The following is a 15,859-nucleotide window of genomic DNA, read 5'->3' as shown; positions in this document are numbered from 1 at the left end:
CTCACCTCCTTCCTGACTCTCCAAAGCCTGTCTATTATCTTCAAGGCACAAGGAGTGTGATGGAATACTCCTCACTTGCCTGGATGAGCGCAGCTCCGACAACACTCAAGAAGCTCAACACCATCCAGGACAAAGCAGCCCGCAAAATTGCTCCCCCTTCCACAAACATTCATTCCCTCCACCACTGACGCTCAGTGGCAGCCGTGTGTACCATCTACAAGATGCACTACAGTAATTCACCAAGGTTCCTTAGACAGCACCTTCCAAACCCACGACCGCCACCATCTCTTTTTTTTAAAAAAATATGTTAATTAAGAATTTTTCAACAAAATTTTCAACCAGACAACCCCCACCCCACCCCCGTAACAAAGAGAAAATAAAAGTTGCATAGCAAGACATAAACATATCAAATCAACATAATACAGAACTTTGTACATTGGATTCGTCCCGCACATATCAACTTTCCTGAACATTTATGTATTTTCTTGCTCAAGTGCCCTCAAGAAAACCCCCCTTCCCCGTCCACCCTTCTTCCCCCCCCCCCCCCCCGAAAGAATTGTCCCCCCCTCCCCCCCCCCTGGGTTGCTGCTGCTGCTGACCGAACTGCATCTAACGCTCCGCGAGATAGTCAAGGAACGGTTGCCACCGCCTGGAGAACCCCTGCACAGACCCTCTCAAGGCAAACTTTATCCTCTCCAGCTTGATGAACCCTGCCATATCATTTATCCAGGCTTCCACACTGGGGGGCTTCGCATCTTTCCACATTAACAAGATCCTTCGCCAGGCTACTAGGGACGCAAAGGCCAGAATGCTGGCCTCTTTCGCCTCCTGCACTCCCGACTCGTCCGCCACTCTAAATAGTGCTAGCCCCCAACTTTGCTTGACCTGGACTTTCACCACCTTAGATATAGTTCTCGCAACTCCCCTCCAGAACCCCTCCAGTGCCGGGCACGACCAGAACATATGGGCATGGTTCGCCGGGCTTCCTGAGCACCTCCCACATCTGTCCCCCACCCCAAAGAACCTACTCAGCCTCGCCCCCGTCATATGCGCTCTGTGAATAACCTTAAACTCTATCAGGCTAAGCCTGGCACACGAGGAAGAAGAATTAACCCTACTCAGGGCATCAGCCCACAGACCCTCCTCAATCTCCTCCCCCAACTCCTCCTCCCATTTACCCTTCAGCTCCTCTACCAAAGCCTCCCCCTCTTCTTTCATCTCCTGGTATATCGCCGACACCTTGCCCTCTCCGACCCATACGCCCAAAATCACCCTGTCTTGAATCCCTTGTACCGGGAGCAGCGGAAATTCCCTCACCTGCCGCCTCACAAACGCCCTCACTTGCATGTACTTGAACTTGTTTCCCGGGGTAACCCAAACTTCTCCTCCAGCGCCCCTAGGCTCGCAAGCGTCCCATCAATGAACAGGTCCCCCGTTCTTCTAATCCCTGCCCGATGCCAGCTCTGAAACCCCCCGTCCATCCTTCCTGGGACAAACCGATGGTTATCTCTGATCGGGGACCACACCGAGGCTCCCATCGCACCCCTGTGTCGTCTCCACTGCCCCCAGATCTTTAGCGTTGCCGCCACCACCGGACACGTGGTGTACCTTGTCGGCGAGAGCGGCAGCGGTGCCGTCACCAGCGCCCCCAGGCTCGTTCCTTTACAGGACACCATCTCCAGCCTCTTCCATGCTGCCCCCTCTCCCTCCATCACCCACTTACGGATCATCGCCACGTTGGCTGCCCAGTAGTAGCCACCCAGATTCGGCAACGCCAACCCTCCTCTATCCCTGCTACACTCCAGGAACCCCCTCCTTACCCTCGGGGTCTTGCTCGCCCACACGAAACCCATAATGCTCCTGCCTACCCTCTTAAAAAAGGCCTTGGTAATCACAATTGGAAGGCACTGGAACACAAAAAGAAACCTCGGGAGGACCACCATTTTAATCGACTGTACTCTGCCCGCTAGCGAGAGTGGCAACATGTCCCATCGCTTGAAGTCCTCCTCCATCTGCTCCACCAGCCGCGTCAAATTAAGTTTGTGCAGTGCCCCCCCAGCTCCTAGCTATCTGGATCCCGAGGTATCGAAAGCTCTTTTCCGCCCTCCTCAATGGTAAGTCGTCAATCCCTCTTCCCTGGTCCCCTGGATGCACCACGAAGAGCTCACTTTTCCCTACATTAAGCTTATAGCCCGAAAAGTCCCCAAACTCCCTTAGAATCTGCATGACCTCCGCCATCCCCTCCACTGGATCCGCCACATACAGGAACAGGTTGCCTGCGTATAGCGACAATCGATGCTCCTCTCCCCCTCGGACCACCCCCCTCCATTTCCTGGACTCCCTTAATGCCATGGCCAAAGGTTCATTGCTAATGCAAACAACAGGGGAGACAGAGGGCACCCCTGCCTCGTCCCTTTTTACAGCCGGAAGTATTCCGACCTCCGCCAATTCGTAACCACACTCGCCACCGGGGCTCTATATAGGAGCTTAACCCAGCTAATAAACCCTCCCCCGAACCCAAACCTCCGCAACACTTCCCCGAGACACTCCCACTCTATTCAGTCAAAGGCCTTCTCCACGTCCATAGCTGCCACTATCTCCGCCTCTCCCTCCACCGATGGCATCATAATCACATTTAGGAGCCTCCGCACATTGGTGTTCAGCTGCCTGCCCTTTACAAATCCCATCTCGTCCTCGTGATTCACCCCTGGGACACAGTCCTCTATCCTCGTAGCTAACACTTTTGCCAGCAACTTAGCATCAACGTTGAGGAGCGAGATCGGCTTGTACGACCCACATTGCAGTGGGTCCTTATCTCGCTTCAGGATCAAAGAGATCATCGCCTCTGACATTGTCGGGGGCAGGGTCCCCCCCTCCCTTGCCTCATTGAAAGTCCTCACCAGCAACAGGGCTAACAGGTCTACATACTTCCTATAGAACTCCACCGGGAACCCATCCGGCCCCGGGGCCTTCCCCGCCTGCATGCTCCCCAGTCCTCTAATCAGCTCCTCCAACCCAATTGGCGCCCCCGGACCAGCCACCTCCTGCTCCTCCACCCTCGGGAACCTCAGTTGGTCCAAGAATCGTCGCATTCCCTCTTTTCCCGCTGGGGGCTGGGATCTGTACAGCTCCTCATAGAAGGCCTTGAATGCCTCATTCACTTTCACCGCACTCCGCACCGTAGCTCCCCTCCCATCCTTGACTCCACCTATCTCCCTCGCTGCCATCCTCTTACGGAGCTGATGTGCCAGCATCCAGCTCGCCTTCTCCCCATACTCATACGTCGCCCCCTGTGCCTTCCTCCACGTGCCTCCGCCTTCCCTGTGGTCAACTAGTCGAACTCTGTCTGGAGACTTCTCCTCTCCCTGAGTAGTCCCTCATCAGGGGCCTCTGCATATCTCCTGTCCACTCTTAAAATCTCCCCCGCTAACCTCTCCCTTTCCCTGCCCTCTCTCCTCTCCCTGTGAGCCCTGATGGAGATTAACTCTCCCCTGACCACCACCTTCAACGCCTCACATACTACCCCCACCTGCACCTCCCCATTGTCGTTGGCCTCCAAATACCTTTCAATACACCCCTGCACCTTCCCGCACACTTCCTCGTCTGCCAGCAGTCCCACATCCAACCGCCACAGCGGGCGTTGGTCCCTCTCCTCCCCCAACTCTAGTTCCACCCAATGCGGGGCGTGGTCTGAAATGGCTATGGCCGAATACTCCGTTCCCTCCACTTTCGGGATGAATGCCCTGCCCAGAACAAAAAAATCTATACGGGAGTAGGCCTTGTGTACATGGGAGAAAAAAGAAAATTCTCTGGCCAAAGGCCTGGCAAATCTCCACGGATCTACTCCCCCCATCTGGTCCATAAACCCCCTAAGCACCTTGGCCGCAGCCGGCCTCTTCCCCGTCCTAGATCTGGAGCGATCTAGTGTTGGTCCAACACCGTGTGGAAATCCCCACCCATTATCAAGCTTCCTACCTCCAGGTCCAGAATACCCCCCAACATCCGTTTCATGAATCCAGCATCGTCCCTGCAACCTACCGCACACCATCACGTATCGGCCTCCATTGTCCGCTACTATGTTCTCGGCCTCAAACGACACCCGCTTCCCCACCAGTATTGCCACCCCTCTATTCTTCGCATCCAGCCCCGAATGGAACACCTGCCCTACCCATCCCTTTCTTAACCTGACCTGATCTGCCACCTTCAGATGTGTCTCCTGAAGCATGACCACGTCTGCCTTCAGTCCCTTTAAGTGCGCGAACACTCGGGCCCTCTTAACCGGCCCATTTAAGCCCCTCACATTCCATGTGATCAGCCGGATTGGGGGGCTACCCCCCCCCCCCCACCCCCCCCCCCCACCCCCCCCCCCCCCCCCCCCCCGCCGACTAGCCATCCCCTATTTTAGGCCAGTCCCATGCCCGCGCCTCCCGCACCCTCCAGTCCCCCAGACGGGGAACCCCCGCCCCGACCACCTCTTCCATTTTCAGTTCCCCCTCGGCCAATGCAGCAGCAACCCTATTTTCACCCCCTCTCCCCCGCTAGATCCAAATCTAGCTCATTTGCTCCCCCCATAATACTTCCGTAGGTCAGCTGACTCCTGCTGACCCCAGCTTCCCCTGCCTTCCCGTTGACCCCCCCGTGTGGAAATCCCTCCTCCTCCTTGCGCTCCTTCATCCCCCCCCTCCCGCCCCTCCCTAATGCGGGAAAAAGCCCGCGCTTTCCTGAGCCAGCCCCGCCCCCTGTGGCGCAGCTCCTGTTGCGTCCTTATCCCAATTCCCCATCCCCGAGTCTCACCTCCCTCCAGCACCGACGCCCACATTCCTCACAGTCTCCCCATCAAAACTCTTCCCCCATCCCCATCCATTGTCCCACCCGTGAAACATTCTTTACCCATATTTACAACCCTGTATACAGTCAACATCTCCCCAACAACCACAGACCCTCAGTTTGAGTCCAATCTTTCCGTTTGGATAAAGGTCCAAGCCTCTTCTGGCGTTTCGAAATAGTGGTGTCGATCCTGATGCGTGACCCACAGTCGCGCTGGCTGCAGCATTCCGAATCTCACCCTCTTTTTATGCAGCACCGCCTTGGTCTGGTTGAAGCCAGCTCTCCTCTTTGCCACCACCGCGCTCCAGTCCTGGTAGACTCGGATCACTGCATTCTCCCATCTACTGCTCCGCTCTTTCTTGGCACATCACAGGACACTCTCTCTGTCCGCAAAACGATGGAACCTCGCCACTATCGCCCTTGGCGGCTCGCCGGCCTTGGGTCTCCTCGCCAGGACCCGGTGAGCCCCTTCCAGCTCCGGGGGCTCGGAGAGGCCTCCGCACCCATCAGCGAATGGAGCATGTTGCTTCTGTGTGGGATGGGTTACATTATGTAGGCTGTTACACTCCAACAGGACTCGACAGTGTAGATGCAGGAAGGATGTTCCCAATGGTGGGGGTGTCCAGAACAGTCTGAGGATACGGGGTAGACCATTTAGGACTGAGATGAGGAGCAATTTCTTTAGCCAGAGAGGGGTGAGTCTGGGGAATTCTCTACCACAGGACGTAGTTGAGGCCAAAACATTGTGGACGGGTTTCTCCATTGCCCGATGCTCAAATCGGGAACGGCGAACGGGCGGAGAACCAGCAGGCGCTGGTTCATTACCGGGACCGCCCGTGATGCTCCGCCTCTGATGGGCCGAGCTCCCAACGTCGTGGTCCACGTGTGCACCCAGCAGATGGGAACCTGGTGTGGTGGCTGCGGAGAGAGAGGGCGCACGGATAGCTGCCAGCGCCGCCATACTGCGCCGAGACTGCTTGCCCTCCCCCTCCCCCAACCACACACCCTCCCACACCCCCTCCTCCCACACCCCCTCCTCCCCCTCCCACACCCCCTCCTCCCACACCCCCTCCTCCCCCTCCCACACCCCCTCCTCCTCCCACACCCCCTCCTCCCACACCCCCTCCTCCCCCTCCCACACCCCCTCCTCCTCCCACACCCCCTCCTCCCACACCCCCTCCTCCCCCTCCCACACCCCCTCCTCCTCCCACACCCCCTCCTCCCACACCCCCTCCTCCCCCTCCCACACCCCCTCCTCCTCCCACACACCCTCCTCCCACACCCCCTCCTCCCCCTCCCACACCCCCTCCTCCCACACCCCCTCCTCCCACACACCCTCCTCCTCCTCCCATACCCCCTCCTCTCACAACCCCTCCTCCCCCAACCACACCCCCTACTCCCCCTCCCACACCATCTCCTCCTCCCACACCCCCTCCTCCTCCCCCTCCCACACCCCCTCCTCCTCCCACACCCCCTCTTCCCACACACCCTCCTCCTCCCACACCCCCTCCTCCCACACCCCCTCCTCCCACACCCCCTCCCCCCCACACCCCCTCCTCCCACACCTCCTCCTCCCCCTCCCACACACCCTCCTCCCCCTTCCACACCCCCTCCTCCCCCTCCCACACCCCCTCCCACACCCCTCCTCCTCCTTTTCCTCCCACACTCTCTCCTCCCACACCCCCTCCTCCCCCTCCTCTTCCTCCCACACCCCCTCCTCCCACACCCCCTCCTCCTCCCCCTCCCCCTCCTCCCCTCCTCCCCCTCCCACACCCCCTCCCACAGCACCTCCTCCCCCTCCCACACCCCCTCCTGCTCCCCCTTCCCCCTCCCCCTCCACCCCCTCCCACACCTCCGCCTCCCCCTCCCACACCCCCTCCTCCCCCTCCCACACACCCTCCCACACCCCTTCTGCCCACACCCCCTCCTCCCCTTCCCACACCCCCTCCTCCCCCTCCCACACCCCCTCCTTCCCCTCCCTCACCCCCTCCTTCCCCTCCCACACCCCCTCCCTCCCTCCCATACCCCCTCCTCTCCCTCCATCTCACATCCCCCCCCCACACCTCCTCCTCCCCCCTCCCACCTCCTCCCTCCCACACCCCCTCCTCCCCCCCTCCCACACCCCCTCCTCCCCCCTTATTTGCCCCATCCTACCCCTCCCTCACATCCCCTCCCACAGCCCCTCCTCCTCCCCCTCCCTCACACCCTCCTCCCCCTCCCACACACCCATTCTGGTGCTTAGCCGGTCGGAATAAGTGCATTAGAGTTTGTGACTAGTTAAATGTTTATTGTGAAACAATTACGTGGGCTAGATAACCATAAGAAAATGATCAAAAACTACTAACTTTTATAAATTATCTAAGAGCTACTATAAATATGACTATCCACTACGACTATCTCCAGACTCCCTGAGGTAACAGTGTCACATGGTTCTCTACTGCCACCTGGTGCAGGGAGGTTATGGTACATTTACTATTTACATGATTGCTTATGCATATCATCACATCCTCTTTCCTTTGGAAATGCATAATATTTACAGGCCGTATTTGAATTTAATAGGCAGTATATATATATGATTTGCATATTGCTCTGATTATTTACATGTTTACTGTCCATCACAAGTTCAATCTGTCTGCCTTTCTTCTGTGTCGAGTCGACCTTCTAAGCGTTGGTTGAACTTGTGAGGTTGCTTGATTTTTCAACCGTTGTTGAAGATGGTTCCTGCTGTACATTTTCAGCTTGTTCTGTTTCTGTGTGCTGAGGTAGTGTTTGTTCAGTTGTCCTGAGATTGCTTTCAGCATCATCCTGTGGTTCTAAAAGAAAGGGTTGCTGAACTTGTCTGTCATCAGTGACAATGATGGATGACTGCAGAACTGATGGTTGTATTACCTTTGCACACTTAAACCACCCACCTCCTTCAGAATCTCCTACCCTGACTGTCATTCTTTGCTAATGGTTGCAGACGTCTTGTGGATTTATCATAATACCTCTTCTACCTCCTTTTTTGAAATGTGAGCTTCTTTGCAAGTTTTCGATTTGTTGGTTCCTGTAGAATGCACGCTAAGGTTGTTCTGAGCTGGGGCAGCACGGTGGCGCAGTGGTTAGCACTGCTGCCTCACCGCGCCGAGGTCCCAGGTTCAATCCAGGCTCTGGGTCACTGTCCGTGTGGAGTTTGCACATTCTCCCCGTGTTTGCGTGGGTTTCGCCCCGACAACCCAAAGATGTGCAGGGTAGGTGGATTGGCCACGCTAAATTGCCCCTTAATTGGAAAAGAAATGAATTGGGTACTCTAAATTTATTTTTTAAAAGGTTGTTCTGAACTGTCGATTCATCTGCAATTGTGACGGTGATAATCCATTAATCAATAGTGCTGCTCTATAGCTAAGTAATGCGAGATGTGGATCTTCCTGGCTGTCCATAGCTTCTTTGAGCAGCTGTTTCTTTTCATCCTTCCCATTGGAAAAAGAGACTAGAACAACAAAGAACAAAGAAATGTACAGCACCGGAACAGGTCCTTCGGCCCTCCAAGCCCGTGCCGACCATGCTGCCCGACTAAACTACAATCTTCTACACTTCCTGGGTCCGTATCCCTCTATTCCCATCCTATTCATGTATTTGTCAAGATGCCCCTTAAATGTCACTATCGTCCCTGCTTCCACCACCTCCTCCGGCAGCGAGTTCCAGGCACCCACTACCCTCTGCGTAAAAAACCTGCCTCGAATATCTACTCTAAACCTTGCCCCTCTCACCTTAAACCTATGCCCCCTAGTAATTGACCCCTCTACCCCGGGGAAAAGCCTCTGACTATCCACTCTGTCTATGCCCCTCATAATTTTGTAGACCTCTATCAGGTCGCCCTGGTTCGACATATTACTAGAAGTAATATGTCGAAAATCAGAGCTCTGTGCGAACTCTGTCCATTCATGACTGCTAAAACATGGGCCATTTTCGCTCGTGACAATTTGAGGTATGCCATGACTATCAACAATATCCTTGGTATGTTTGATGACATACCTGGCTGATGAGTTGGCTAGCTGTACCACTTCTGTGAAGTTAGAGAAATAGTCAATCACTACCAGGAATTCTTTTCCTGCCAAATCCATTTCTACTTCCTGCCATGGAAATCGTTATTATTTCGCTCATTTGCATTGGTTCTTTTTGTTGTTTGTACTGAAATTTCTGACAAGTTGCACAGTTTTCTATCGTGATCTGAATGTCATTACAGCTTGGTATGGCAACTGCTCGGCCCAAGATCTACCTGCAACAGTAGTGGACTCGCCAACATTAAAGGCATTCAAATGGTCATTGGACAGACATACGGACGATAAGGGAATAGTGTAGATGGGCTTTAGAGTGGTTTCACAGGTCGGCGCAACATCGAGGGCCGAAGGGCCTGTACTGCGCTGTAATGTTCTATGTTCTATTTGTTGATGCACCATTGTCAATGTACTGTGTGTCATGTTATGCAGACACACGCATAATGATATACAGACAAGCAGCTGATTGACACAGAGAACAGGACGTGACCAATAAGCAGGCAGGACACTCAGGGGTGGGATCTGACTATAAAAGACACGAGGCACTCACACTCCGCCTCTTTCCACTGATGAACATCTAGAGAGTCAGTCAAGGGTGTTGTTACAATCTCACACCTCCACCACATGGAAGAGCTAGTCTGGTTCAGTCAGACAGAGTAACCACGCTTAAATTAGCAGAGAGTCGAACTCACAGAGAACTGTGCTAACTGTGCTACTATTCAATAAACCTGATTGAAGTAACTTCAAGGTCTGGAGTATCTTTCTGATCTAAGCTGCATCCAGTTGCAGCCAGTGTCGTACCAGTGTACCTAACACGACACTCTGTCGATTATTCTTTTTGTCTGTTATGTACGTACTGTGTACCTTCCCTTGGCTGCAGAAAAATAATTTTCACTGTACTTCGGTACATGTGACAATAAATATCAATCAATCAATCAATAACTGTCTTGATTGATACCTGGCCAGTATACCGTTTCTCTAGCTCTTCGCCTACATTTTTCTATGCCACTCATGAATCTTCTGTAGAATCATGGATCGTAAAGATTGCAGAATGACAATCCTGTTTTGTCGGAGCAAAAAACCATTGGCTGCAGTTTGCCCTGCTCGGATGTTAAAATATTTGGAACAGGATCCTTTTGGCCATCCCTCACCGAGATATTTTATCACCTGCTGTAAGATTAATTTTGACTTCTGTTTGACAGGGGTTGGTTTAGCACAGTGGGCTGTAAGGCAGAACAAGGCCAGAAACACGGTTCAATTCCCGTACCAGCCTCCCCGAACAGGCGCCGGAATGTGGCGACTAGGGGCTTTTCACAGTAACTTCATTGAAGCCTACTTGTGACAATAAGCGATTATTATTATTAATAATTTGTTTTATCACCCCCAGATTTGTCATTCTCTCTCGTTCATCGTGGGCATCATGGTAGCATAGTTGCTTCACAGCTCCAGGGTCCCAGGTTTGTTTCCCGGCTTGGGTCACTGCCTGTGTGGAGTTTGCACGTTCTCCCCATGTCTACGTGGGTTTCCTCCGGATGCTCCGGTTTTCTCCCACAAGTCCTGAAGGACATGCTGTTAGGTAATTTGGACATTCTGAATTCTCCCTCTGTGTAGCCGAACAGGTGCCGGAGTGTGGCGACGAGGGGCTTTTCACAGTAACTTCATTGCAGTGTTGATGTAAGCCTACTTGTGACAATAAAGATTATTATTATTATTTTTTTAAATCATTCCTGTAATGGAGCTGATACTCACCTTGGTGCACATTGTCTTTCAACCGGATTCAAACCAGAGAATGACAAAACTCCAAATCCATGAAATATTTCAGGAAATTCTTTCAGGATTGAATCCACTGATGTACTTTGCGTGGTTACAGCACAGTCAGCACTGTAGACTCTTTTAGCTAATTCGAGGGCTTCACATGCTTCCACTCCCAGTAATGATTCACGCTCAGCCTCTACAATGGAAAACTTCACTTTATGTACTTTACTCTTTACACTGACCTTGAGTTCGCATACTCCCAAAGTATTAATTCTTTTGCCGTTGTAATCCTTTATTGTGCAGCTTTATTTAAAACATGCGGTTTAATTTTCATTTCTTGCATATCCGATAAACTTATTAGATTGATGTCTTCACCCCCACAACCCAAAAATGTGCAGGTTAGGTAGACTGGCTATGCTAAATTGCCCCTTAATTGGGTTACAAAATAATTGGGTACTCTAAATATATATTTTTTTAAACTAATAACATTGGCACTTGCTCCCGTGTCAAGTTTAACTTTGATCAATGTATTATTAATCATCAGATTAGAGGAACTGTCCAGTTATCTCTTTGAACACTTGTATTTGCCTCGCTATTACTGAAAATTTGCTTTGAAGCCCTGCCTGCTTGCATGCTGTTGTAATGCTTACCTTCACTAGATATCATATCTATAAAAAATGTCTTCGCGATTTATCTCATCAATCACGTTGATTGATTTTGGTACTTCCAATTTTTTAGTCGAGAAAAATTGTTTAGCAAAGTGATTTTTGCCTTTGCATTTAGAACACATTTTCCCGACGATTTAAAGGACATTTAAGCTGTGGAGACGTTTTGTAGCGGTGGTCGTAATACTGTACTGTTTCTTTAAAAGAAAAGAGATTTTATGGCGTTCTGGGTGAAATTATGGGCTGCGGTGATGGTTGTAGGGTGCTTCGTCTTGCAGGGATTTGATGCGGGGGGGACTTGGAGTTAAGGATATTCTTCGGGAGACTGGGTTTTGTTTTAAGTGATTGTCTCTTCACTGGTTTATGTTAATTTCGTTTTTGGTTTTTTTGCTGCTGTTTACTTATTGGGGAATGTGATGCTGTTAAAAGGTTTATGCATGTGGGGGGAGAGCAGTTTGAACAATAGGGAGACATACTGTTTGGCACCAGGGGCGGGGTTATCGGGGTCAGCATGGTTCAGCTGACTCTTGGAAGTGCAGTGGGGGGTGAGCAAGTGTTAAACTGGTCACTTCCGGTTGCGGCGGGGATGAGCGAGCCGCACGTTTCGGCGGCTCCAGCTCCGACGGATCTTCGGGCTCTTTGAACAGCCCCAACAGGGACTTTGCCGGCCAAAAAACCCGGTGTGAGGTGCGTGGGAAGGGAGTCCCCCCCGAACGACGGAGGGAAAAGCCGGCGGCGGCGGCTGCAGCCCGAAGAATCTTCAACCACAAGGTCAGAGGGAGTGGAGAACAAAATGGCGGCGGAGAAATCGCAGGCGACATGGGGGCCTGAGCAGGATGAAGTAGTGAGACGGTGCGTGGATCTGCTGAAGAAGGAGGTAATGACCCCGATGTTGCAGGCAATTGAGGGGCTTAAGGAGGCTTTAAAGACCCAGGAGACTGAGCTTCGCGTGGTGGAGCAGAAGGTGTCAGGTATTGAGGACGAGGTCCTGGGCCTGGCGGTTAAGACTCAGACGCACGAGGCACTTCATAAAAAGTGTGCTGACAGGATTGAGGCCCTTGAAAATGGAGCGCGAAGGAAGAACCTTAGGATACTAGGTCTCCCGGAGGGTGTGGAAGGAGTGGACTGTGGAGCGTACGCAAGTAAGATGCTGAGCTCATTGATGGGTGATGAGGCCCCTGCGGGCCCCATGGAGGTGGAGTGGGCAAATCGGATCCCGGCGAGAAGACCAAAAGCGGGAGAACCACCGAGGGCGATAATCGTGCGATTTTACCACCTTAAGGACAGAGAAGTGGTCCTGAGATGGGCTAAAAAGGTGCGGAGTAGCAGATGGGAGAATGCTGTGGTAAGGATATACCAGGATTGGAGTGCGGAGGTGGCGAGAAGGAGGGCGAGCTTCAACCGAGCCAAAGAGGTTTTGCACAAAAAGAAGGTGAAGTTTGGGATGCTGCAGCCGGCAAGACTATGGGTCACGTATCAGGAGAGACACTATTATTTCGAGACGGCGGAGGAAGCATGGTCCTTCATCAATGAAGAGAAACTGGACCGGAACTGAGGGACTGATGCTGCAGGGAACTGTTACTGTTGTTATTGTTATTGTTTTTGATAATGTGATGGTGAAAGTTAATCGAGAAGTAAACAGGGAAGGGGGGGGACACTGGGGAAATGTGGGCGCCGGTGAGGGGGGAGAGGCGGGACATAGTCGGAGAATGGGGAAGGAGAGGGGGAGGGGAAAGGGAGCTGCGCCATAAGAGGCGGGTCAGGTAAAGGGATGTTCCCGCGCCAGAAAGAATAAGGCGGGAAAACAGGCGCAAGGCGGATGGGAGTTCCCTCACACCGGGGGGGTCGAGGAGCGAGCAGGAGTACCCGGGGTCAGTTGAGGTCAGCTGACTTACGGAAGTGATATGGGGGGAGCAATCAAGCTAGATAGGGATCTAGGGGGGGGGGGGGGGACAACTGGGTTGCTGCTGCGGAAATCCAAAAGGAAATGGCTAAAGAGTGGGTGGTCGGGGGTGGAGTGCGACGCTGGGGGAGCGAGCGGGAGCGCGGAGGCGGGATATGGGACTGGCCTAGAGAAGGTAATGGCTAGTCGACACGGGAGGGGGGCAGGTAGCCCCCCAGTGAGGCTGATCACGTGGAACGTGAGAGGCCTGAATGGACCGATAAAAAGGGCCCGAGCGCTCGCGCATTTGAAAGGACTAAGGGCAGACGTGGTTATGCTCCAAGAGACGCACCTAAAGGTGGCGGACCAAGTTAGGCTAAGGAAAGGATGGGTGGGACAGGTGTTCCACTCAGGACTGGACGCAAAGAACAGAGGGGTGGCCATTTTGGTGGGGAAACGGGTAGCATTTGAAGCAAAGAACATCGTAGCAGATAGTGGAGGTAGATATGTAATGGTGAGTGGTAGGCTGGAGGGAATGGAGGTCGTGTTGGTTAATGTGTATGCCCCAAATTGGGACGATGCGGGGTTCATGAGACGGATGCTGGGGCGTATTCCGGACCTGGAGGCAGGAAATTTGATTTTAGGAGGGGACTTCAATACGGTGCTGGACCCGGGGCTAGATAGATCCAGCTCAAGGACCGGAAGAAGGCCGGCAGCGGCCAAGGTACTTAAGGGGTTTATGGACCAAATGGGGGGAGTGGATCCATGGCGATTTCTTAGACCCAGGGCTAGGGAGTATTCCTTCTTCTCCCACGTCCATAAAGTGTACTCCCGGATAGATTTTTTTGTTTTAGGAAGGTCGTTGATCTCTAGGGTGGAAGAAGCTGAATACTCAGCCATAGCGGTTTCGGACCATGCCCCACATTGGGTGGACCTGGAAGTAGGAGAGGACAGGGAGCAGAGAACACTCTGGCGATTAGATGTGGGACTGATGGCGGATGAGGGAGTGTGTGCAAGAGTGAGGGGGTGTATTGAGAGATACCTGGAGGTCAATGACGACGGCGAGGTCCCTGTGGGAGTGGTCTGGGAAGCACTAAAAGCGGTGGTCAGAGGAGAGCTGATTTCTATTGGGGCCCACAAAAGGAAAACAGAGGCCAAGGAAAGGGATAGATTACTGGGGGAGATTTTAAGGGTGGACAGGGAATTTGCAGAGACCCCGGAGGAGGAGCTGTACAGGGAGAGGAGACGACTCCAGACCGAGTTTGACCTTCTGACCACCAGAAAGGCGGAGGTACTGTGGAGGAAGGCACAGGGGAGGAGGTATGAATATGGGGAAAAGGCTAGTCGCCTGTTGGCGCGCCAACTGCGAAAGAGGGCAACAGCGAGGGAGATAGGAGGAATTAGGGAGGAAAGGGGAGACACTGTGCGAAGGGCAGGAAAGATAAATGAGGTGTTTAATACCTTTTATGAGGAACTGTATAGGTCTCAGCCCCCAGAGGGAGAGGAGGGGATGCGGCAGTTCCTGGACCAATTGAGGTTCCCGAAAGTGGAGGAGCAGGCGGTGGCAGGTCTGGGGGCGTCGATTGGGGTGGACGAGGTTATTAAGGGACTGGGAAGCATGCAAGCAGGGAAGGCCCCGGGGCCGGACGGGTTCCCGGTGGAATTCTACATAAAATATGTGGACTTGTTGGCCCCGTTGTTGGCGAGGACGTTCAATGAGGCCAGGGACTCTACCCCCGACGATGTCGGAGGCGACGATATCGCTAATTTTGAAGAGGGACAAAGATCCGTTGCAGTGCGGGTCCTATAGACCTATTTCACTATTGAACGTGGACGCCAAATTGCTGGCAAAGGTGCTGGCATCGAGGATAGAGGACTGTGTCCCGGGGGTGGTGCACGAAGACCAGACAGGGTTCGTAAAAGGGAGACAATTGAATGTTAACGTGCGACGACTATTAGGGGTCATAATGATGCCCTCAGTGGAGGGGGGGGCAGAGATAGTGGCGGCAATGGACGCAGAGAAGGCATTTGATAGGGTGGAGTGGGAGTATTTATGGGAAGTGTTAAGGAGGTTTGGGTTTGGGAACAGGTTTATTCGCTGGGTTAGACTACTTTATGGGGCACCAACGGCAAGCGTAGTTACAGGTCGACATAGATCGGAGTATTTCTGATTATACAGGGGAACAAGACAGGGATGCCCGCTGCCTCCATTGTTGGTTGCATTGGCAATTGAACCTCTGGCCATGGCGTTGAGAGACTCCAGGAAATGGAGAGGGGTGGCTAGAGGAGGAGAAGAACACCGAGTCTCGTTATACGCGGATGACCTATTGTTATACGTGTCGGACCCAGCGGGGGGGATGATAGAGGTTATGCGAATTTTGAGGAGGTTCGGAGAATTTTCGGGGTATAGGTTAAACATGGGGAAGAGTGAATTGTATGTGATACATCCAGGGGACCAGAGTAGAGAGATAGAAGGCTTACCGCTAAGGAAAGTGGAAAGAAACTTCCGATACTTGGGGATTCAGATCGCTAGGAGCTGGGGAACCTTGCACAGACTTAATCTGACACGGCTGGTAGAACAAATGGAGGAGGACTTTAAGAGGTGGGACAGGCAGCCTTTATCGCTGGCGGGCAGGGTGCAAGCAATTAAGATGATGGTCCTCCCGAGGTTCTTATTTGTATTTCAATGTCTC

The 15,859-nt window shown here is 52.9% G+C and overlaps 1 protein-coding gene across 3 annotated transcripts in view; it reads right to left on the bottom strand.

The window, feature by feature from the left end:
• Positions 1-7,219: 7,219 nt before the first annotated feature.
• LOC140403939 (serine/threonine-protein phosphatase 6 regulatory subunit 3-like) overlaps positions 7,220-15,859 on the bottom strand; it is a 186,838-nt gene continuing 178,198 nt past the window's right edge. Inside the window, exon 23 of one of the 3 annotated variants that reach the window (XM_072492218.1) lies at positions 7,220-7,640. In XM_072492218.1, coding sequence (XP_072348319.1) covers positions 7,628-7,640 — 13 coding nt within the window. In that variant the 3' untranslated portion in view covers positions 7,220-7,627. Of the gene's footprint in view, positions 7,641-8,155; positions 8,297-15,859 lie in introns of those variants that run through there. The other 2 variants (XM_072492215.1, XM_072492217.1) reach the window with 2 other exon arrangements.

This window comes from Scyliorhinus torazame, chromosome 29 (genome assembly GCF_047496885.1).
Source record: "Scyliorhinus torazame isolate Kashiwa2021f chromosome 29, sScyTor2.1, whole genome shotgun sequence".
NCBI lineage: Eukaryota > Metazoa > Chordata > Chondrichthyes > Carcharhiniformes > Scyliorhinidae > Scyliorhinus > Scyliorhinus torazame.
This window is presented reverse-complemented; position numbering and strand designations above follow the sequence as displayed.